The sequence below is a fragment of the Lampetra fluviatilis genome, chromosome 73 (assembly GCF_964198595.1).
Source record: "Lampetra fluviatilis chromosome 73, kcLamFluv1.1, whole genome shotgun sequence".
In the NCBI taxonomy this organism is placed as follows: domain Eukaryota; kingdom Metazoa; phylum Chordata; class Hyperoartia; order Petromyzontiformes; family Petromyzontidae; genus Lampetra; species Lampetra fluviatilis.
In genome coordinates this window covers 3,174,596-3,199,062 of record NC_136347.1, presented here as the reverse complement: position 1 = coordinate 3,199,062, position 24,467 = coordinate 3,174,596, and the positions used below count along the sequence as shown (strand labels likewise).

At 49.6% G+C, this 24,467-nt stretch overlaps 1 protein-coding gene across 2 annotated transcripts in view; it reads right to left on the bottom strand.

The window, feature by feature from the left end:
* Window positions 1-24,467, bottom strand: part of RBPJ (recombination signal binding protein for immunoglobulin kappa J region) — an 83,494-nt gene extending 59,027 nt beyond the window's left edge. For both annotated transcript variants that reach the window (XM_078883809.1, XM_078883811.1), the window contains exon 1: window positions 24,430-24,467. In XM_078883809.1, the coding sequence (XP_078739935.1) occupies window positions 24,430-24,449 (20 nt within the window). In that variant the 5' untranslated portion in view covers window positions 24,450-24,467. The remainder of the gene's footprint in view (window positions 1-24,429) is intronic.

The window sequence follows — 24,467 nt, the reverse complement described above, 5'->3', positions numbered from 1 at the left end:
GCGCTGCTAACAGCACTTGCCCCTACAGCCTGCTAGAGGCTACACGGGGGACCTTTGTCTGTGTCTGTGTGTGGGGAGCGTTTGCCGCGCCTCCCAATCTGTTCCCTCTGGAGCAGAAGACGCCTCAACACTAACAAGGTCACGACCCCAACACACACACACACTCATACACACACACCACACACACTCATACACACACACTCATACACACACACTCATACACACACACACACCACACACACTCATACACACACACACAGACACACACACACACTCATACACACACACACAGACACACACACACACACTCATACACACACACACTCATACAGACACACACCACACACTCATACACACACACACACAGACACACACACACAGACACACACCACACACTCATACACACACACACACAGACACACCACACACTCATACACACACACAGACACACACACACACAGACACACACTCATACACACACACACACCACACACACACAGACACACACACACACACAGACACACACACCACACACTCATACACACACACATAGACACACACACACACACAGACACACACACAGACACACACACTCATACACACACATAGACACACACACACAGACACACACACAGACACACACACACACACACAGCACACACACACCCATAAACACACACACACTCATACACACCACACACACCACTCACCACACACACCACTCACCACCACACACAACACACACTACACAAAGATCCCCCGTGTAGCCTTAACAGACTGTCGGGACAAGTGCTGTTAGCGAGCACCTATGAAGGCCGGCACGGCACACGAGGGGGTGGGTGGCCAGCACCACGCCCGACCGCCTTTGTCTCCCTAGTGGCGATGTTCGCACACTGCACCAGGTACTCATTTGAGGCTGAGTCGACCTAGGGGAGGCCCATCTCACTCACCCACTCACCCACTCACTCACCCTCTCACTTAACCTCTCTCACCCCATCTCTCTCCCCATCTCACTCACCCACTCACTCACCCACTCACCATCTCTCTCACCATCTCACCCACTCACCATCTCACCCACTCACTCACCCTCACTCACCCTCTCTCTCACCATCTCACTCACCCACTCACTCACCCACTCACCATCTCACCCATTCACTCACCCTCTCACTCACCCTCTCACCCCATCTCTCTCACCCTCTCACTCACCCACTCACCCACTCACTCACCCTCTCTCTCACCCCATCTCTCTCCCCATCTCACTCACCCACTCACTCACCCACTCACCATCTCTCTCACCATCTCACCCACTCACCATCTCACCCACTCACTCACCCTCACTCACCCTCTCTCTCACCATCTCACTCACCCACTCACTCACCCACTCACCATCTCACCCATTCACTCACCCTCTCACTCACCCTCTCACCCCATCTCTCTCACCCTCTCACTCACCCACTCACCCACTCACTCACCCTCTCTCTCACCCCATCTCTCTCCCCATCTCTCTCACCCACTCATTCACCCACTCACTCACCCACTCACCCTCTCTCTCCCCATCTCTCTCACCCTCTCACTCACCCACTCACCCACTCACTCACCCTCTCTCTCACCCCAACTCTCTCCCCATCTCTCTCACCCCATCTCTCTCCCCATCTCTCTCACCCACTCACTCACCCACTCACTCACCCACTCACCCTCTCTCTCCCCATCTCTCTCACCCACTCACTCACCCTCTCACTCACTCACCCACTCACCATCTCACTCACCCACTCACTCACCATCTCTCTCACCATCTCACCCACTCACCATCTCACCCACTCACTCACCCTCTCTCTCACCATCTCACTCACCCACTCACTCACCCACTCACCATCTCACCCATTCACTCACCCTCTCACTCACCCTCTCACCCCATCTCTCTCCCCATCTCTCTCACCCTCTCTCACCCCATCTCTCTCCCCATCTCTCTCACCCACTCACTCACCCTCTCTCACCCCATCTCTCACCCCATCTCTCTCCCCATCTCTCTCACCCACTCACTCACCCACTCATTCACCCACTCACTCACCCACTCACCCTCTCTCTCCCCATCTCTCTCACCCTCTCACTCACCCACTCACCCACTCACTCACCCTCTCTCTCACCCCATCTCTCTCCCCATCTCTCTCACCCCATCTCTCTCCCCATCTCTCTCACCCACTCACTCACCCACTCACTCACCCACTCACCCTCTCTCTCCCCATCTCTCTCACCCACTCACTCACCCTCTCACTCACTCACCCACTCACCATCTCACTCACCCACTCACTCACCATCTCTCTCACCATCTCACCCACTCACCATCTCACCCACTCACTCACCCTCTCTCTCACCATCTCACTCACCCACTCACTCACCCACTCACCATCTCACCCATTCACTCACCCTCTCACTCACCCTCTCACCCCATCTCTCTCCCCATCTCTCTCACCCACTCACTCACCCTCTCACTCACCCACTCACCATCTCACTCACCCACTCACTCACCATCTCACCCACTCACCATCTCACCCACTCACTCACCCTCTCTCTCACCATCTCACTCACCCACTCACTCACCCACTCACCATCTCACCCATTCACTCACCCTCTCACTCACCCTCTCACCCCATCTCTCTCCCCATCTCTCTCACCCTCTCTCACCCCATCTCTCTCCCCATCTCTCTCACCCACTCACTCACCCTCTCTCACCCCATCTCTCACCCCATCTCTCTCCCCATCTCTCTCACCCACTCACTCACCCACTCATTCACCCACTCACTCACCCACTCACCCTCTCTCTCCCCATCTCTCTCACCCTCTCACTCACCCACTCACCCACTCACTCACCCTCTCTCTCACCCCATCTCTCTCCCCATCTCTCTCACCCCATCTCTCTCCCCATCTCTCTCACCCACTCACTCACCCACTCACTCACCCACTCACCCTCTCTCTCCCCATCTCTCTCACCCACTCACTCACCCTCTCACTCACTCACCCACTCACCCTCTCTCTCCCCATCTCTCTCACCCTCTCACTCACCCACTCACCCACTCACTCACCCTCTCTCTCACCCCATCTCTCTCCCCATCTCTCTCACCCACTCACTCACCCACTCACTCACCCACTCACCCTCTCTCTCCCCATCTCTCTCACCCACTCACTCACCCTCTCACTCACTCACCCACTCACCCTCTCTCTCCCCATCTCTCTCACCCTCTCACTCACCCACTCACCCACTCACTCACCCTCTCTCTCACCCCATCTCTCTCCCCATCTCTCTCACCCCATCTCTCTCCCCATCTCTCTCACCCACTCACTCACCCACTCACTCACCCACTCACCCTCTCTCTCCCCATCTCTCTCACCCACTCATTCACCCACTCACTCACCCACTCACCCTCTCTCCCCATCTCTCTAACCCTCTCACTCACCCACTCACCCACTCACTCACCCTCTCTCTCACCCCATCTCTCTCCCCATCTCTCTCACCCCATCTCTCTCCCCATCTCTCTCACCCACTCACTCACCCACTCACTCACCCACTCACCCTCTCTCTCCCCATCTCTCTCACCCACTCACTCACCCTCTCACTCACTCACCCACTCACCATCTCACTCACCCACTCACTCACCATCTCTCTCACCATCTCACCCACTCACCATCTCACCCACTCACTCACCCTCTCTCTCACCATCTCACTCACCCACTCACTCACCCACTCACCATCTCACCCATTCACTCACCCTCTCACTCACCCTCTCACCCCATCTCTCTCCCCATCTCTCTCACCCACTCACTCACCCACTCACTCACCCACTCACCCTCTCTCTCCCCATCTCTCTCACCCACTCACTCACCCTCTCACTCACTCACCCACTCACCCTCTCTCTCGCCATCTCTCTCACCATCTCTCCCCCCATCTCACCCTCTCTCTCTCTCTCTCACCCAGAGTCTCATTGGCCCTGCTGTTGTTACTGCTGCTGATGGATTATAAGCTCCCCCCATCTGCCCCCCCCCCCGCCGTGTGATTAGGCTCAATTAGTGGCGCTACTAATTGGGGTCGACTTAATGAGCAGTTAAGGAAGACCGCATCACCGTTCAGCGATTGATTTGGGTTTTATTTTTCCCACGTACAACGCAGCTGCCAGGGTCTGGTCTGGAATCACCCCGAAACTCACAGGCATATGGCAACACACTCACTACATATACTAATATACTTACTAATATACTAATACACACTCACTACATATACTAATATACTACTACACACTCACTACATATACTAACACACTTACTAACACACTTAGCAATATATACTAATACACACTCACTACATATACTAATATACTTACTAATATACTAATACACACTCACTACATATACTAATATACTTACTAATACTTAGTAATATACTAATACACACTCACTACATATACTAATATACTTACTAATACTTAGTAATATACTAATACACACTCACTACATATACTAATATACTTACTAATACTTAGTAATATACTAATACACACTCACTACATATACTAATATACTTACTAATACACTTAGTAATATACTAATAACACACTCACTACATATACTAATATACTTACTAATATACTAATACACACTCACTACATATACTAACACACTTACTAACACACTTAGTAATATACTAATACACACTCACTACATATACTAATATACTTACTAATATACTAATACACACTCACTACATATACTAATATTCTTACTAACACACTTACTCATATACTAACACACTTAGCAATATACTAATACACACTCACTACATATACTAATATACTTACTGACACTTAGTAATATACTAATACACTCACTATATAAACTAATATACGACTACACACTCACTCATATACTAATATTCTTACTAACACACTTACTCATATACTAACACACTTAGCAATATACTAATACACACTCACTACATATACTAATATTCTTACTAATATACTAATAACAAACTCACTACATATACTAATATTCTTACTAATATACTAATAACAAACTCACTACATATACTAACACACTTACTAACACACTCACTGCATATACTAACACACTTAACAATACACTAATACACACTCACTACATAAACTAATATACTTACTAATATACTTACTAATATACTAATACACACTCACTACATATACTAATATACTTACTAATATACTAATACACACTCACTACATATACTAACACACTTAGTAATATACTAATACACACTCACTACATATACTAATATACTTACTAATATACTAATACACACTCACTACATATACTAATATACTTACTAATATACTAATACACACTCACTACATATACTAATATTCTTACTAACACACTTACTCATATACTAACACACTTAGCAATATACTAATACACACTCACTACATATACTAATATACTTACTGACACTTAGTAATATACTAATACACTCACTATATAAACTAATATACTTACTAATATACGACTACACACTCACTCATATACTAATATTCTTACTAACACACTTACTCATATACTAACACACTTAGCAATATACTAATACACACTCACTACATATACTAATATTCTTACTAATATACTAATAACAAACTCACTACATATACTAATATTCTTACTAATATACTAATAACAAACTCACTACATATACTAACACACTTACTAACACACTCACTGCATATACTAACACACTTAACAATACACTAATACACACTCACTACATAAACTAATATACTTACTAATATACTTACTAATATACTAATACACACTCACTACATATACTAATATACTTACTAATACACTTACTAATATACTAATACACACTCACTACATATACTAATATACTTACTAATACACTTACTAATATACTAATACACTCACTACATATACTATCACACAAACCAATATACTAATACACACTCACTCATATACTAACACACTTACCAATATACTAATACACTCATTCATATATACACTCGCTCATATACTAACATACTTACTAATATATTCACTCAGACGAACACTGTAATATACTAACACTCATATCAATACTCATGCACAGTAATAATACATTCACTCATATCTATACACCCACTCATACACGAAATTACATACTAATACACTCACTCATATACATACTAATACACTCAATCATATACTTACACACTCACTCATACTCATGCACTAAATTAGATACTAAAATACATTCACTCATATCTATACACCCACTCATACACGAAATTACATACTAATACACTCACTCATATACATACTAATACACTCAATCATATACTTACACACTCACTCATACTCATGCACTAAATTAGATACTAAAATACATTCACTCATATCTATACACCCACTCATACACGAAATTACATACTAATACACTCACTCATATACATACTAATACACTCAATCATATACATACTAATACACTCAATCACATAATCATACACTTGGCAATATGCAGTAGAACATCGGAGATCTAACGCACCAGAACTCAAACAAATCGCTGTTCGAACGATATTTAAGAACATTTTTTCGTCCCGGAAACCCAACGAAATTCGGAGGCCGAACGCGCCTTCAAAGAACGTGATAATTGTTTTTTAACCCTTTTATCTGGCGACAAAACTGCCACCTTTTTTCCTACAAAGAGTCATGTTTGCATTGACCACAATACCTGCAGTCATAATGTAAAAGTGTCAGTTTTGTTGCCAGATGAAAGGGTAAAAAACCAATTATCATATTTTGCTACTGGCAAATGAGGTTCCAATGGTGTAAATTCTTACCCCGAGCTCTCATACTCTGATGGTGCATTGTCTTTGAGTTGTGCGCCTTTTGGCGTCATCTGGTCCAACCCATGTGAGACTAGGCTCTAAGAAAAGCTGTCTCGGGTGTGGACCAATCAACTTCAAGGACAGTGCATACATCATCAGAGTTATGTTTTTTGTTTGCATTATGACTGCAGGTATTGTGGTCTATGCAAACATGACTCCTTGTAAAAAAAGGTGTCAGTTTTGTTGCCAGATAAAAGGGTAAAAAAACAATTATCATATTTTTTACTGGCAAATGAGGTTCCAATGGTGTAAACGTGATAATTGTTTTTTTAACCCTTTTATCTGGCAACAAAACTGACACCTTTTTTACAAGGAGTCATGTTTGCATTGACCACAATAACTGCGGTCGGAATGCAAACAAAAAACACACAACTCTGATAATGTATGCACTGTCCTTGAAGTTGATTGGTCCACACCCGAGACAGCTTTTCTTAGAGCCTAGTCTCCAGAGGTCGCAAACGGGTTTTGATTCCTTACCCGTACCCGGCCGCACCAGGGTCGCAAATGGGTACCCGTACCCAGCCGGGTACGGGTACCCATTTGCGACCCGTACCCTACCCGAAATGAGTGACAAACGGTAACTCACCAGTGACTCACGGCCTACCCGTACCCGGCCGCACCAGGGTCGCAAATGGGTACCCGTACCCAGCTGGGTACGGGTAGCCGGGTATCGGGTAGGGTACAGGTATCGGGTACCCGGTTGCAACCTCTGCTACCTGTAAAAGGGAGAGGCCAATGGGGGTTCTGTCATCGCTGCCAGCTGCTGTCTCTTCGTTGTCGTCACTGCATAGCAGAGGTCGCAACCGGGTACCCGATACCCGTACCCTACCCGATACCCGGCTACCCGATACCCGGCCAGGTACGGGTACGGGTAGGCCGTGAGTCACTGGTGAGTCACCGTTTGTCACTCATTTCCCAACGTCTTGTCTCTTCTCACAATTCAAGTTCCTAGAATCAACCCACCCGCGCCTGCAACGTGGCTTCATCCCAGAGGTCGCAATCAGGTACCCGATACCCGTACCCTACCCGTACCCGGCCGGGTACGGGTAGGGTACGGGTACGGCCGGGTACGGGTACCCGTTTGCGACCCTGGTGCGGCCGGGTACGGGTACGGATAGGCCGTGAGTAACCGTTTGTCACTCATTTCGGGTAGGGTACGGGTAGGGAACGGGAACCCGTACCCGGCTGGGTATGGGTACCCATTTGCGACCCTGGTGCGGCCGGGTACGGGTAAGGAATCAAAACCCGTTTGCGACCTCCGCTGCATAGCCAGCCAGCTACAGGCATCATCATCGGCTGTACGGTTGTACGTCGCCCATGTCGCTGTATGGGTGGCTGAGCTATAAGGAACTCGGCGCTAACGTTAGCCTGTGAACCTGTCACTAAAAGTATTAAGAAATAAATGAGAAACCCTCTACAAATCGTGTCTCCAAAGTCGTCTCATTACACTGACGCAGTTATATACGGACACACACTCATATACTAACCGTTACATACAAGCACTCAGTCTATGGGTCTCTATATGAGGTTACAGTCATCTGCGTGAACGTGATTTATTCTCGATGCAAGACCATGAAACTAACTGCGTGATAACCGGGTTAAATCTTAACTCCCTGTGAGTCTATGGCTCTGTACGCTAGTCAGTAGGTCTCTCCGTGTGAGTGAGTCTACGGGTCTATGTGAGCGAGTCTACGGGTCTCTGTGTGATGAGTCTACGGGTCTCTGTGTGATGAGTCTCTGGGTCTCTGTGTGATGAGTCGATGGGTCTGTGTGAGTCTATGGGTCTCAGTGTGATGAGTCTATGGGTCTCTGATGAGTCTACGGGTCTCTGTGTGAGTCTACGGGTCTCTGTGTGAGTCTACGGCTCTCTGTGTGAGTCTACGGGTCTCTGTGTGAGTCTATGGGTCTCTGTGTGAGTGAGTCTATGGCTCTCTGTGTGAGTGAGTCTATGGCTCTCTGTGTGAGTGAGTCTACGGGTCTCTGTGTGAGTGAGTCTACGGCTCTCTGTGTGAGTGAGTCTACGGCTCTCTGTGTGAGTCTATGTGTCTCTGTGTGAGTGAGTCTACGGCTCTCTGTGTGAGTGAGTCTATGGGTCTCTGTGTGAGTGAGTCTATGGCTCTCTGTGTGAGTGAGTCTATGGCTGCGTGAGTGAGTCTATGGCTATGTGAGTCTATGGCTGTGTGAGTGAGTCTATGGCTGTGTGAGTGAGTCTATGGGTCTCTGCATGAGTGAGTCTATGGCTCACTGTGTGAGTGAGTCTACGGGTCTCTGATGAGTCTACGGGTCTCTGTGTGAGTCTACGGGTCTCTGTGTGAGTCTACGGGTCTCTGTGTGAGTCTACGGGTCTCTGTGTGAGTCTACGGGTCTCTGTGTGAGTCTACGGGTCTCTGTGTGAGTCTACGGGTCTCTGTGTGAGTCTACGGGTCTCTGTGTGAGTCTACGGGTCTCTGTGTGAGTCTACGGGTCTCTGTGTGAGTCTATGGGTCTTTGTGTGAGTGAGTCTATGGCTCTCTGCGTGAGTGAGCCTACGCGTCTCTGTGTGAGTGAGTCTATGGCTCTCTGTGTGAGTGAGTCTACGGGTCTCTGTGTGAGTGAGTCTACGGCTCTCTGTGTGAGTGAGTCTATGGCTCTCTGTGTGAGTGAGTCTACGGGTCTCTGTGTGAGTGAGTCTATGGCTCTCTGTGTGAGTGAGTCTATGGGTCTCTGTGTGAGTGAGTCTATGGCTCTCTGTGTGAGTGAGTCTACGGCTCTCTGTGTGAGTGAGTCTATGGGTCTCTGTGTGAGTGAGTCTATGGCTCTCTGTGTGAGTGAGTCTATGGGTCTCTGTGTGAGTGAGTCTATGGCTCTCTGTGTGAGTGAGTCTATGGGTCTCTGTGTGAGTGAGTCTATGGCTCTCTGTGTGAGTGAGTCTATGGGTCTCTGTGTGAGTGAGTCTACGGCTGCGTGAGTGAGTCTATGGCTGCGTGAGTGAGTCTATGGCTATGTGAGTCTATGGCTATGTGAGTCTATGGCTGTGTGAGTGAGTCTATGGCTGTGTGAGTGAGTCTATGGGTCTCTGTGTGAGTGAGTCTATGGGTCTCTGTGTGAGTGAGTCTACGGCTGTGTGAGTGAGTCTATGGCTCTCTGTGTGAGTGAGTCTACGTCTCTCTGTGTGTTGAGTCTATGGCTCACTGTGTGAGTGAGTCTACGGCTCTCTGCGTGAGTGAGTCTATGGGTCTCTGTGTGAGTGAGTCTACGGCTGTGTGAGTGAGTCTATGGCTCTCTGTGTGAGTGAGTCTATGGCTGTGTGAGTGAGTCTACGGCTCTCTGTGTGAGTGAGTCTATGGCTCTCTGTGTGAGTGAGTCTATGTCTCTCTGTGTGAGTGAGTCTACGGCTGTGTGTGTGAGTCTATGGCTCTCTGTGTGAGTGAGTCTACGGCTGTGTGAGTGAGTCTATGGCTCTCTGTGTGAGTGAGTCTACGGCTGTGTGAGTGAGTCTATGGGTCTCTGTGTGAGTCTATGGCTCTCTGTGTGAGTGAGTCTATGGCTCTCTGTGTGAGTCTATGGCTCTCTGTGTGAGTGAGTCTACGGCTGTGTGAGTGAGTCTATGGGTCTCTGTGTGAGTGAGTCTATGGCTCTCTGTGTGAGTCTATGGCTCTCTGTGTGAGTGAGTCTACGGCTGTGTGAGTGAGTCTATGGGTCTCTCTGTGAGTGAGTCTATGGCTCTCTGTGTGAGTGAGTCTATGGGTCTCTGTGTGAGTGAGTCTACGGTTCTCTGTGTGAGTGAGTCTACGGCTGTGTGAGTGAGTCTATGGCTCTCTGCGTGAGTCTATGGCTCTCTGTGTGAGTGAGTCTACGGTTCTCTGTGTGAGTGAGTCTATGGGTCTCTGTGTGAGTGAGTCTATGGCTCTCTGTGTGAGTGAGTCTATGGCTCTCTGTGTGAGTGAGTCTATGGGTCTCTGTGTGAGTGAGTCTACGGCTGTGTGAGCGAGTCTATGGCTCTCTGCGTGAGTCTATGGCTCTCTGTGTGAGTGAGTCTACGGTTCTCTGTGTGAGTGAGTCTATGGCTCTCTGTGTGAGTGAGTCTATGGGTCTCTGTGTGAGTGAGTCTATGGCTCTCTGTGTGAGTGAGTCTATGTCTCTCTGTGTGAGTCTACGGCTCTGTGTGAGTGAGTCTATGGCTCTCTGTGTGAGTGAGTCTACGGCTGTGTGAGTGAGTCTATGGGTCTCTGTGTGAGTGAGTCTGTGGCTCTCTCTGTGAGTGAGTCTATGGCTCTCTGTGTGAGTGAGTCTATGGCTCTCTGTGTGAGTCTATGGCTCTCTGTGTGAGTGAGTCTACGGCTGTGTGAGTGAGTCTATGGCTCTCTGTGTGAGTGAGTCTACGGCTGTGTGAGTGAGTCTATGGGTCTCTGTGCGAGTCTGTGGCTCTCTCTGTGAGTGAGTCTATGGCTCTCTGCGTGAGTGAGCCTACGGCTCTCTGTGTGAGTGAGTCTATGGCTCTCTGTGTGAGTGAGTCTATGGGTCTCTGTGTGAGTGAGTCTACGGCTCTCTGTGTGAGTGAGTCTATGGCTCTCTGTGTGAGTGAGTCTATGGGTCTCTGTGTGAGTGAGTCTATGGGTCTCTGTGTGAGTGAGTCTACGGGTCTCTGTGTGAGTGAGTCTACGGCTCTCTGTGTGAGTGAGTCTATGGCTCTCTGTGTGAGTGAGTCTATGGCTCTCTGTGTGAGTGAGTCTACGGCTCTCTGTGTGAGTGAGTCTACGGCTCTCTGTGTGAGTGAGTCTATGGGTCTCTGTGTGAGTGAGTCTATGGCTCTCTGTGTGAGTGAGTCTACGGCTGCGTGAGTGAGTCTATGGCTGCGTGAGTGAGTCTATGGCTATGTGAGTCTACGGCTGCGTGAGTGAGTCTATGGCTGCGTGAGTGAGTCTATGGCTGTGTGAGTGAGTCTATGGCTGTGTGAGTGAGTCTATGGGTCTCTGCGTGAGTGAGTCTATGGCTGTGTGAGTGAGTCTATGGCTGTGTGAGTGAGTCTATGGGTCTCTGCGTGAGTGAGTCTATGGCTCTCTGTGTGAGTGAGTCTATGGCTCTCTGTGTGAGTGAGTCTATGGCTGTGTGAGTGAGTATATGGCTCTCTGTGTGAGTGAGTCTATGGCTCTCTGTGTGAGTGAGTCTATGGCTCTCTGTGTGAGTGAGTCTACGTCTCTCTGTGTGTTGAGTCTATGGCTCTCTGTGTGAGTGAGTCTACGGCTCTCTGTGTGAGTGAGTCTATGGCTCTCTGTGTGAGTGAGTCTACGGCTGTGTGTGTGAGTCTATGGCTCTCTGTGTGAGTGAGTCTATGGCTCTCTGTGTGAGTGAGTCTATGGCTCTCTGTGTGAGTGAGTCTACGGCTGTGTGTGTGAGTCTATGGCTCTCTGTGTGAGTGAGTCTACGGCTGTGTGAGTGAGTCTATGGCTCTCTGTGTGAGTGAGTCTACGGCTGTGTGAGTGAGTCTATGGGTCTCTGTGTGAGTCTATGGCTCTCTGTGTGAGTGAGTCTATGGCTCTCTGTGTGAGTCTATGGCTCTCTGTGTGAGTGAGTCTACGGCTGTGTGAGTGAGTCTATGGGTCTCTGTGTGAGTGAGTCTGTGGCTCTCTCTGTGAGTGAGTCTATGGCTCTCTGTGTGAGTGAGTCTATGGGTCTCTGTGTGAGTGAGTCTACGGTTCTCTGTGTGAGTGAGTCTACGGCTGTGTGAGTGAGTCTATGGCTCTCTGCGTGAGTCTATGGCTCTCTGTGTGAGTGAGTCTACGGTTCTCTGTGTGAGTGAGTCTATGGGTCTCTGTGTGAGTGAGTCTATGGCTCTCTGTGTGAGTGAGTCTATGGCTCTCTGTGTGAGTGAGTCTATGGGTCTCTGTGTGAGTGAGTCTACGGCTGTGTGAGTGAGTCTATGTCTCTCTGTGTGAGTCTACGGCTCTGTGTGAGTGAGTCTATGGCTCTCTGTGTGAGTGAGTCTACGGCTGTGTGAGTGAGTCTATGGGTCTCTGTGTGAGTGAGTCTGTGGCTCTCTCTGTGAGTGAGTCTATGGCTCTCTGTGTGAGTGAGTCTATGGCTCTCTGTGTGAGTCTATGGCTCTCTGTGTGAGTGAGTCTACGGCTGTGTGAGTGAGTCTATGGCTCTCTGTGTGAGTGAGTCTACGGCTGTGTGAGTGAGTCTATGGGTCTCTGTGTGCGTCTGTGGCTCTCTGTGTGAGTGAGTCTATGGGTCTCTGTGTGAGTGAGTCTACGGCTGTGTGAGTGAGTCTATGTCTCTCTGTGTGAGTCTACGGCTCTGTGTGAGTGAGTCTATGGCTCTCTGTGTGAGTGAGTCTACGGCTCTCTGTGTGAGTGAGTCTACGGCTCTCTGTGTGAGTGAGTCTATGGGTCTCTGTGTGAGTGAGTCTATGGCTCTCTGTGTGAGTGAGTCTACGGCTGCGTGAGTGAGTCTATGGCTGCGTGAGTGAGTCTATGGCTATGTGAGTCTACGGCTGCGTGAGTGAGTCTATGGCTGCGTGAGTGAGTCTATGGCTGTGTGAGTGAGTCTATGGCTGTGTGAGTGAGTCTATGGGTCTCTGCGTGAGTGAGTCTATGGCTGTGTGAGTGAGTCTATGGCTGTGTGAGTGAGTCTATGGGTCTCTGCGTGAGTGAGTCTATGGCTCTCTGTGTGAGTGAGTCTATGGCTCTCTGTGTGAGTGAGTCTATGGCTGTGTGAGTGAGTATATGGCTCTCTGTGTGTTGAGTCTATGGCTCTCTGTGTGAGTGAGTCTATGGCTCTCTGTGTGAGTGAGTATATGGCTCTCTGTGTGAGTGAGTCTACGGCTCTCTGTGTGAGTGAGTCTATGGCTCTCTGTGTGAGTGAGTCTACGGCTGTGTGTGTGAGTCTATGGCTCTCTGTGTGAGTGAGTCTATGGCTCTCTGTGTGAGTGAGTCTATGGCTCTCTGTGTGAGTGAGTCTACGGCTGTGTGTGTGAGTCTATGGCTCTCTGTGTGAGTGAGTCTACGGCTGTGTGAGTGAGTCTATGGGTCTCTGTGTGAGTGAGTCTGTGGCTCTCTCTGTGAGTGAGTCTATGGCTCTCTGTGTGAGTGAGTCTATGGGTCTCTGTGTGAGTGAGTCTACGGTTCTCTGTGTGAGTGAGTCTACGGCTGTGTGAGTGAGTCTATGGCTCTCTGCGTGAGTCTATGGCTCTCTGTGTGAGTGAGTCTACGGTTCTCTGTGTGAGTGAGTCTATGGGTCTCTGTGTGAGTGAGTCTATGGCTCTCTGTGTGAGTGAGTCTATGGCTCTCTGTGTGAGTGAGTCTATGGGTCTCTGTGTGAGTGAGTCTACGGCTGTGTGAGTGAGTCTATGTCTCTCTGTGTGAGTCTACGGCTCTGTGTGAGTGAGTCTATGGCTCTCTGTGTGAGTGAGTCTACGGCTGTGTGAGTGAGTCTATGGGTCTCTGTGTGAGTGAGTCTGTGGCTCTCTCTGTGAGTGAGTCTATGGCTCTCTGTGTGAGTGAGTCTATGGCTCTCTGTGTGAGTCTATGGCTCTCTGTGTGAGTGAGTCTACGGCTGTGTGAGTGAGTCTATGGCTCTCTGTGTGAGTGAGTCTACGGCTGTGTGAGTGAGTCTATGGGTCTCTGTGTGCGTCTGTGGCTCTCTCTGTGAGTGAGTCTATGGCTCTCTCTGTGAGTGAGTCTACGGTTCTCTGTGTGAGTGAGTCTACGGCTCTCTGTGTGAGTGAGTCTACGGCTGTGTGAGTGAGTCTATGGGTCTCTGTGTGCGTCTGTGGCTCTCTCTGTGAGTGAGTCTATGGCTCTCTGTGTGAGTGAGTCTATGGGTCTCTGTGTGAGTGAGTCTATGGCTCTCTGTGTGAGTGAGTCTACGGCTCTCTGTGTGAGTGAGTCTACGGCTCTCTGTGTGAGTGAGTCTATGGGTCTCTCTGTGAGTGAGTCTATGGCCCTCTGTGTGAGTGAGTCTACGGCTCTCTGTGTGAGTGAGTCTACGGCTCTCTGTGTGAGTGAGTCTATGGCTCTCTGTGTGAGTGAGTCTATGGGTCTCTGTGTGAGTGAGTCTATGGCCCTCTGTGTGAGTGAGTCTACGGCTCTCTGTGTGAGTGAGTCTACGGCTCTCTGTGTGAGTGAGTCTATGGGTCTCTCTGTGAGTGAGTCTATGGCTCTCTGTGTGAGTGAGTCTATGGGTCTCTGTGTGAGTGAGTCTATGGGTCTCTGTGTGAGTGAGTCTACGGCTGCGTGAGTGAGTCTATGGCTGCGTGAGTGAGTCTATGGCTATGTGAGTCTACGGCTGCGTGAGTGAGTCTATGGCTGCGTGAGTGAGTCTATGGCTGTGTGAGTGAGTCTATGGCTGTGTGAGTGAGTCTATGGGTCTCTGCGTGAGTGAGTCTATGGCTGTGTGAGTGAGTCTATGGCTGTGTGAGTGAGTCTATGGGTCTCTGCGTGAGTGAGTCTATGGCTCTCTCTGTGAGTGAGTCTATGGCTCTCTGTGTGAGTGAGTCTATGGCTCTCTGTGTGAGTGAGTCTATGGCTCTCTGTGTGAGTGAGTCTATGGCTCTCTGTGTGAGTGAGTCTATGGCTCTCTGTGTGAGTGAGTCTATGGCTCTCTGTGTGAGTGAGTCTACGTCTCTCTGTGTGTTGAGTCTATGGCTCACTGTGTGAGTGAGTCTATGGCTCTCTGTGTGAGTGAGTCTACGGCTCTCTGTGTGAGTGAGTCTATGGCTCTCTGTGTGAGTGAGTCTATGGCTCTCTGTGTGAGTGAGTCTACGGCTGTGTGTGTGAGTCTATGGCTCTCTGTGTGAGTGAGTCTACGGCTGTGTGAGTGAGTCTATGGCTCTCTGTGTGAGTGAGTCTACGGCTGTGTGAGTGAGTCTACGGCTGTGTGAGTGAGTCTATGGGTCTCTGTGTGAGTCTATGGCTCTCTGTGTGAGTGAGTCTACGGCTGTGTGAGTGAGTCTATGGGTCTCTGTGTGAGTGAGTCTGTGGCTCTCTCTGTGAGTGAGTCTATGGCTCTCTGTGTGAGTGAGTCTATGGGTCTCTGTGTGAGTGAGTCTACGGTTCTCTGTGTGAGTGAGTCTACGGCTGTGTGAGTGAGTCTATGGCTCTCTGCGTGAGTCTATGGCTCTCTGTGTGAGTGAGTCTACGGTTCTCTGTGTGAGTGAGTCTATGGGTCTCTGTGTGAGTGAGTCTATGGCTCTCTGTGTGAGTGAGTCTATGGCTCTCTGTGTGAGTGAGTCTATGGGTCTCTGTGTGAGTGAGTCTACGGCTGTGTGAGTGAGTCTATGTCTCTCTGTGTGAGTCTACGGCTCTGTGTGAGTGAGTCTATGGCTCTCTGTGTGAGTGAGTCTACGGCTGTGTGAGTGAGTCTATGGGTCTCTGTGTGAGTGAGTCTGTGGCTCTCTCTGTGAGTGAGTCTATGGCTCTCTGTGTGAGTGAGTCTATGGCTCTCTGTGTGAGTCTATGGCTCTCTGTGTGAGTGAGTCTACGGCTGTGTGAGTGAGTCTATGGCTCTCTGTGTGAGTGAGTCTACGGCTGTGTGAGTGAGTCTATGGGTCTCTGTGTGCGTCTGTGGCTCTCTCTGTGAGTGAGTCTATGGCTCTCTCTGTGAGTGAGTCTACGGTTCTCTGTGTGAGTGAGTCTACGGCTGTGTGCGTGAGTCTATGGGTCTCTGTGTGAGTGAGTCTGTGGCTCTCTCTGTGAGTGAGTCTATGGCTCTCTGTGTGAGTAAGTCTACGGCTGTGTGCGTGAGTCTATGGGTCTCTGTGTGAGTGAGTCTGTGGCTCTCTCTGTGAGTGAGTCTATGGCTCTCTGTGTGAGTGAGTCTATGGGTCTCTGTGTGAGTGAGTCTACGGCTCTCTGTGTGAGTGAGTCTACGGTTCTCTGTGTGAGTAAGTCTACGGCTGTGTGCGTGAGTCTATGGGTCTCTGTGTGAGTGAGTCTGTGGCTCTCTCTGTGAGTGAGTCTATGGCTCTCTGTGTGAGTGAGTCTATGGGTCTCTGTGTGAGTGAGTCTACGGCTCTCTGTGTGAGTGAGTCTACGGTTCTCTGTGTGAGTAAGTCTACGGCTGTGTGCGTGAGTCTATGGGTCTCTGTGTGAGTGAGTCTGTGGCTCTCTCTGTGAGTGAGTCTATGGCTCTCTGTGTGAGTGAGTCTATGGGTCTCTGTGTGAGTGAGTCTACGGCTCTCTGTGTGAGTGAGTCTATGGCTCTCTGTGTGAGTGAGTCTACGGCTGCGTGAGTGAGTCTATGGCTGCGTGAGTGAGTCTATGGCTATGTGAGTCTACGGCTGCGTGAGTGAGTCTATGGCTGCGTGAGTGAGTCTATGGCTGTGTGAGTGAGTCTATGGCTGTGTGAGTGAGTCTATGGGTCTCTGCGTGAGTGAGTCTATGGCTCTCTGTGTGAGTGAGTCTATGGCTCTCTGTGTGAGTGAGTCTATGGCTGTGTGAGTGAGTATATGGCTCTCTGTGTGAGTGAGTCTATGGCTCTCTGTGTGAGTGAGTCTACGTCTCTCTGTGTGTTGAGTCTATGGCTCACTGTGTGAGTGAGTCTATGGCTCTCTGTGTGAGTGAGTCTACGGCTCTCTGTGTGAGTGAGTCTATGGCTCTCTGTGTGAGTGAGTCTATGGCTCTCTGTGTGAGTGAGTCTACGGCTGTGTGTGTGAGTCTATGGCTCTCTGTGTGAGTGAGTCTACGGCTGTGTGAGTGAGTCTATGGCTCTCTGTGTGAGTGAGTCTACGGCTGTGTGAGTGAGTCTATGGGTCTCTGTGTGAGTCTATGGCTCTCTGTGTGAGTGAGTCTATGGCTCTCTGTGTGAGTCTATGGCTCTCTGTGTGAGTGAGTCTACGGCTGTGTGAGTGAGTCTATGGGTCTCTGTGTGAGTGAGTCTGTGGCTCTCTCTGTGAGTGAGTCTATGGCTCTCTGTGTGAGTGAGTCTATGGGTCTCTGTGTGAGTGAGTCTACGGTTCTCTGTGTGAGTGAGTCTACGGCTGTGTGAGTGAGTCTATGGCTCTCTGCGTGAGTCTATGGCTCTCTGTGTGAGTGAGTCTACGGTTCTCTGTGTGAGTGAGTCTATGGGTCTCTGTGTGAGTGAGTCTATGGCTCTCTGTGTGAGTGAGTCTATGGCTCTCTGTGTGAGTGAGTCTATGGGTCTCTGTGTGAGTGAGTCTACGGCTGTGTGAGTGAGTCTATGTCTCTCTGTGTGAGTCTACGGCTCTGTGTGAGTGAGTCTATGGCTCTCTGTGTGAGTGAGTCTACGGCTGTGTGAGTGAGTCTATGGGTCTCTGTGTGAGTGAGTCTGTGGCTCTCTCTGTGAGTGAGTCTATGGCTCTCTGTGTGAGTGAGTCTATGGCTCTCTGTGTGAGTCTATGGCTCTCTGTGTGAGTGAGTCTACGGCTGTGTGAGTGAGTCTATGGCTCTCTGTGTGAGTGAGTCTACGGCTGTGTGAGTGAGTCTATGGGTCTCTGTGTGCGTCTGTGGCTCTCTCTGTGAGTGAGTCTATGGCTCTCTGTGTGAGTGAGTCTATGGCTCTCTGTGTGAGTGAGTCTACGGTTCTCTGTGTGAGTGAGTCTACGGCTCTCTGTGTGAGTAAGTCTACGGCTGTGTGCGTGAGTCTATGGGTCTCTGTGTGAGTGAGTCTGTGGCTCTCTCTGTGAGTGAGTCTATGGCTCTCTGTGTGAGTGAGTCTATGGGTCTCTGTGTGAGTGAGTCTACGGTTCTCTGTGTGAGTGAGTCTACGGCTCTCTGTGTGAGTCTATGGCTCTCTGTGTGAGTGAGTCTATGGCTCTCTGTGTGAGTGAGTCTATGGGTCTCTATGTGAGTGAGTCTACGGTTCTCTGTGTGAGTGAGTCTACGGCTCTCTGTGTGAGTCTATGGCTCTCTGTGTGAGTGAGTCTATGGCTCTCTGTGTGAGTGGTGGGGGGGTTAACTGTCACTCGGGACTCCCCGGTTAAAATCACGAGACACTTTTAAACCGTAAAAAAAACATCTTTTACCGCTCGCACAAAAAGAGGGGCCTTAAAACTGTTCAATAAAAATCCAGGGCCGAGTCAAAGTCGCAAAGTGGACTCGAGAGAAATGAATTACTTATTGCCGAGGTGAAGGCAGATTTAAAATGAGGTCCCTTCCTGGGCTCAAGCCCTGGGTCTGGGTGTCTCTCCCTCTCTCTCTCAGGGGGTTCACGACGGCCGTGTCAGAGACACTGAGAGCCTGGGTTCGAGCCCTGGGTCTGGGTGTCTCTCCCTCCCTCAGTGAGCTCGTGATGGCCGTGACAGAGACACTGAACCAGCACGGCTGAGAACCCTGGGTTCGAGCCCTGGGTCTGGGTGTCTCTCTCTCTCTCAGTGGGTTCATGATGGCCGTGTCGGAGACACTGAGAGCCTGGGTTCGAGCCCTGGGTCTGGGTGTCTCTCCCTCCCTCAGTGAGTTCGTGATGGCCGTGACAGAGACACTGAACCAGCACGGCTGAGAACCCTGGGTTCGAGCCCTGGGTCTGGGTGTCTCTCCCTCTCTCAGTGAGCTCGTGATGGCCGTGTCGGAGACACTGAGACCCTGGGTTCGAGCCCTGGGTCTGGGTGTCTCTCCCTCCCTCAGTGAGCTCGTGATGGCCGTGACAGAGACACTGAACCAGCACGGCTGAGAACCCTGGGTTCGAGCCCTGGGTCTGGGTGTCTCTCCCTCTCTCAGTGAGCTCGTGATGGCCGTGTCGGAGACACTGAGACCCTGGGTTCGAGCCCTGGGTCTGGGTGTCTCTCCCTCTCTCAGTGAGCTCGTGATGGCCGTGTCAGAGACACTGAGAGCCTGGGTTCGAGCCCTGGGTCTGGGTGTCTCTGCCTCTCTCAGGGAGCTCGTGATGGATTTCGTCCACCTAAAAAGAATAAACTAACAGCCCTATGGGCTTTACTTGGTCCGATAAATGAAATAGTTTACGTCTTTTGGCGCTGACCTCTGGTCTAACACAGTTTGAGACGAGGCTCAAAAGAAAGCTGTCTCTGGTGTGGACCAATCAGTTTCAAGGCCGATGCCACAAATATTATCAGAGGATGTTTAAGTTTGCATTCTGACCACAAGCATTGTGGGTTAATGCAGACGTGATTCCTTGCAAAAAGGTTTCAGTTTGGCGTTTTAACATCTTGAGACAGCTGGCGAAAAACCTGTTGTCATTGTTGACTTTTATTTGTATATTTTTAAGTGATGCGTTCACCTTGCCTATAAGTTGCACTCCGATCGTGTTGCTTTGTTTTGAAAAAAGTGGCGGTTTAAAAAAAAATTCTTGCTGTGGTTTTCACACCTGATGATGATTGCTTGTGTTGCAATCGAAACGTCGTGATTCATTTTATATGATTTTATATTCCTTAATTTTAATGTAATTTTCTTTTATATAAATTAATTTTATTTTAGAATTTATTTTAAATTATTTCATTTTATTTTAAATTCTTTAATTTTATATTATTTTATAACATATTTTTAATTTTTTCATTTTTTTATTTCCCTTCTACGTGACTTTTTGCCGAATGAACCAAGAAAATGAATCCGTGCACTCACGGAAGCTTCAAATCGAAATTTATCAGAGCCATTGTTTGTTTGTGTTGTTATTGAGATGTTTCTCCGTTGGCCTCTGGTCGACTAACACCGCTGGTGGTGTAAAGACGATGTCCACCACTCACACTCACTCTCTACAGAACAAGACAAAGCTCCCCCATGTAGCCTCTTAACAGACTGTTGGGGCAAGTGCTGTTAGTAGCCAGTGGCAGCAGCACCTATACACAGACAAAGGTCCCCCGTGTAGCCTCTTAACAGACTGTTGGGGCAAGTGCTGTTAGTAGCCAGTGGCAGCAGCACCTATACACAGACAAAGGTCCCCCGTGTAGCCTCTAGCAGGCTGTAGGAGCAAGTGCTGTTAGCACCTATACACAGACAAAGGTCCCCCGTGTAGCCTCTTAACAGACTGTTGGGGCAAGTGCTGTTAGTAGCGAGCAGCAGCAGCACCTATACACAGACAAAGGTCCCCCGTGTAGCCTCTAGCAGGCTGTAGGAGCAAGTGCTGTTAGCACCTATACACAGACAAAGGTCCCCCGTGTAGCCTCTTAACAGACTGTTGGGGCAAGTGCTGTTAGTAGCCAGTGGCAGCAGCACCTATACACAGACAAAGGTCCCCCGTGTAGCCTCTAGCAGGCTGTAGGAGCAAGTGCTGTTAGCACCTATACACAGACAAAGGTCCCCCGTGTAGCCTCTTAACAGACTGTTGGGGCAAGTGCTGTTAGTAGCGAGTAGCAGCAGCACCTATACACAGACAAAGGTCCCCCGTGTAGCCTCTTAACAGACTGTTGGGGCAAGTGCTGTTAGTAGCCAGTGGCGTCGATGTTCACGACGACACACCGGGTACTCATTTGAGGCTGAGTCGACCTAGCAGAGGCCCGGTACGCACCACTACCACCACCACCACCGCCGCCGCCATCGTCACCACTACCAATACCAGCACTGTCATTAGCAAGATCAACTCCCGGACTCTCTTTGAATTGAGCATCAACATCAATGGCTGGCAGAGTGAGACGACTGGCAGATGCACCACCAATGCAGCAACCACCACCACAACCATCACCACCACCACCACCACCACAACAATCATCATGACCACCACAACAACCACAACATTACCACCAAGACTACACAACCACAATCAATACCACAGCAATCACCAGCAACTACCACCACAACCATCAACACGCCCACAACAACCATCACCACCACTACCACAACAACCACAACACCACCACCAAGACTTCACAAACACCATCAATACCACAGCAACCACCACCACAACCAACAACAACAACCATCATGACCACCACTACCACAACAACCACACAACAACCACTAAGACATCACAACCACCATCAATACCACAGCAACCACCACCACAACCAACAACACGACCACAACAGACATCACTACCACCACTACCACAACAACCATAACAACCACAACAACACCACCAAGACTTCACAACCACCATCAATACCGCAACAACCACCATCACCACCACATTCACTATCACCACCACAACAACCAGCACTACCACCACTACTACAACCACTACCACCACCACTACTACAACCACTACCACCATCACCAAGACATCGCCACAACCACAACAACCAACACAATCACTACCACAGATACTACAACCACTACACCACCACCAAGACATCACAACCCCCATCACAACCAAAACCACCACCATCACTTCCACAACCATCATCACTTCCACAACAGACATCACTACCACCACTGCTACAACCACAACACCACTACAAATACACAACAGCCACCACAATCACTACCATCACTACTACAACCACTACCACAACTACCACCACAACCATCATCACTTCCACAACAGCCAGAACTACCACCACGAACATCAAACTCCATGACAACCACCACCATCAACCACCCTCACCATCACCACCCTCACCATCACCACCACCACCACTCCCGACAAACTTACCTCACCACCATCACCACCCTCACTCCCAATTAACTTACCTCACCATCACCACCATCACCACCATCACTCCCAACTAACTTACCTCACCACTATCACCACCATCACCACCACCACCACCACCATCACTCCCAACTAACTTACCTCACCATCACCACCATCACCACCATCACCACCATCATCACCATCACCACCACCATCACTCCCAACTAACTTACCTCACCACTATCACCACCACCACCATCACCACCATCATCACCACCATCACCCCCAACTAACTTACCTCACCATCACCACCATCACCACCATCATCACCACCATCACCCCCAACTAACTTACCTCACCACCATCATCACCACCATCATCACCACCATCACCCCCAACTAACTTACCTCACCACCACCATCACCACCATCATCACCACCATCACTCCCAACTAACTTACCTCACCATCACCACCACCACCATCACTCCCAACTAACTTACCTCACCATCACCACCATCACCACCATCATCACCACCATCACCCCCAACTAACTTACCTCACCACCATCATCACCACCATCATCACCACCATCACTCCCAACTAACTTACCTCACCATCACCACCACCACCATCACCACCATCACTCCCAACTAACTTACCTCACCATCACCACCATCACCACCACCATCACCACCATCACTCCCAACTTACCTCACCACCACCACCATCACCACCAACTAACTTACCTCATCACCACCCTCACCACCATCACTCCCAACTTACCTCACCATCACCACCCTCACCACCAAATAACTTACCTCACCATCATCACCACCACCACCAACTAACTTACCTCATCACCACCCTCACCACCATCACCACCAACTAACTTACCTCACCACCATCACCACCATCACCACCCTCACCACCATCACTGCCAACTTACCTCACCATCACCACCCTCACCACCATCACCACCAACTAACTTACCTCACCATCACCACCCTCACCACCATCACCACCAACTAACTTACCCTCACCACCACCACCACCAACTAACTTACCTCACCATCACCACCCTCACCACCATCACCACCAACTAACTTACCCTCACCACCACCACCACCACCAACTAACTTACCTCACCATCACCACCCTCACCACCCTCACCACCAAATAACTTACCTCACCATCATCACCACCACCACCAACTAACTTACCTCATCACCACCCTCACCACCATCACCACCAACTAACTTACCTCACCACCATCACCACCATCACCACCCTCACCACCATCACTGCCAACTTACCTCACCATCACCACCCTCACCACCACCACCACCAACTAACTTACCTCACCATCACCACCCTCACCACCATCACCACCAACTAACTTACCCTCACCACCACCACCACCAACTAACTTACCTCACCATCACCACCCTCACCACCCTCACCACCAACTAACTTACCCTCACCACCACCACCACCAACTAACTTACCTCACCATCACCACCCTCACCACCCTCACCACCAACTAACTTACCCTCACCACCACCACCACCAACTAACTTACCTCACCATCACCACCCTCACCACCCTCACCACCAACTAACTTACCCTCACCACCACCACCACCAACTAACTTACCTCACCATCACCACCCTCACCACCATCACCACCAACTAACTTACCCTCACCACCACCACCACCAACTAACTTACCTCACCATCACCACCCTCACCACCCTCACCACCAACTAACTTACCTCACCACCCTCACCACCCTCACTCCCAACTTACCTCACCATCACCACCCTCACCACCAACTAACTTACCTCACCACCCTCACCACCCTCACCACCACCACGACCCGCGATCAAACAAAACTTAACTCACTCGAAGCGTCGCGACGCTTACTCCCCCTACTCCCGACTGCAACAACCACCACAACCACCACAACAACAACCACCACCACAACTTCACAACAACGCTAACTCCACCACAACAACAACAACACCAGAGACAACAACAACAAGACAACAAAACTGGGGCAACTCACCCCGTCACCACGGGCGCCATCTTTGACTGCGAGGTCTC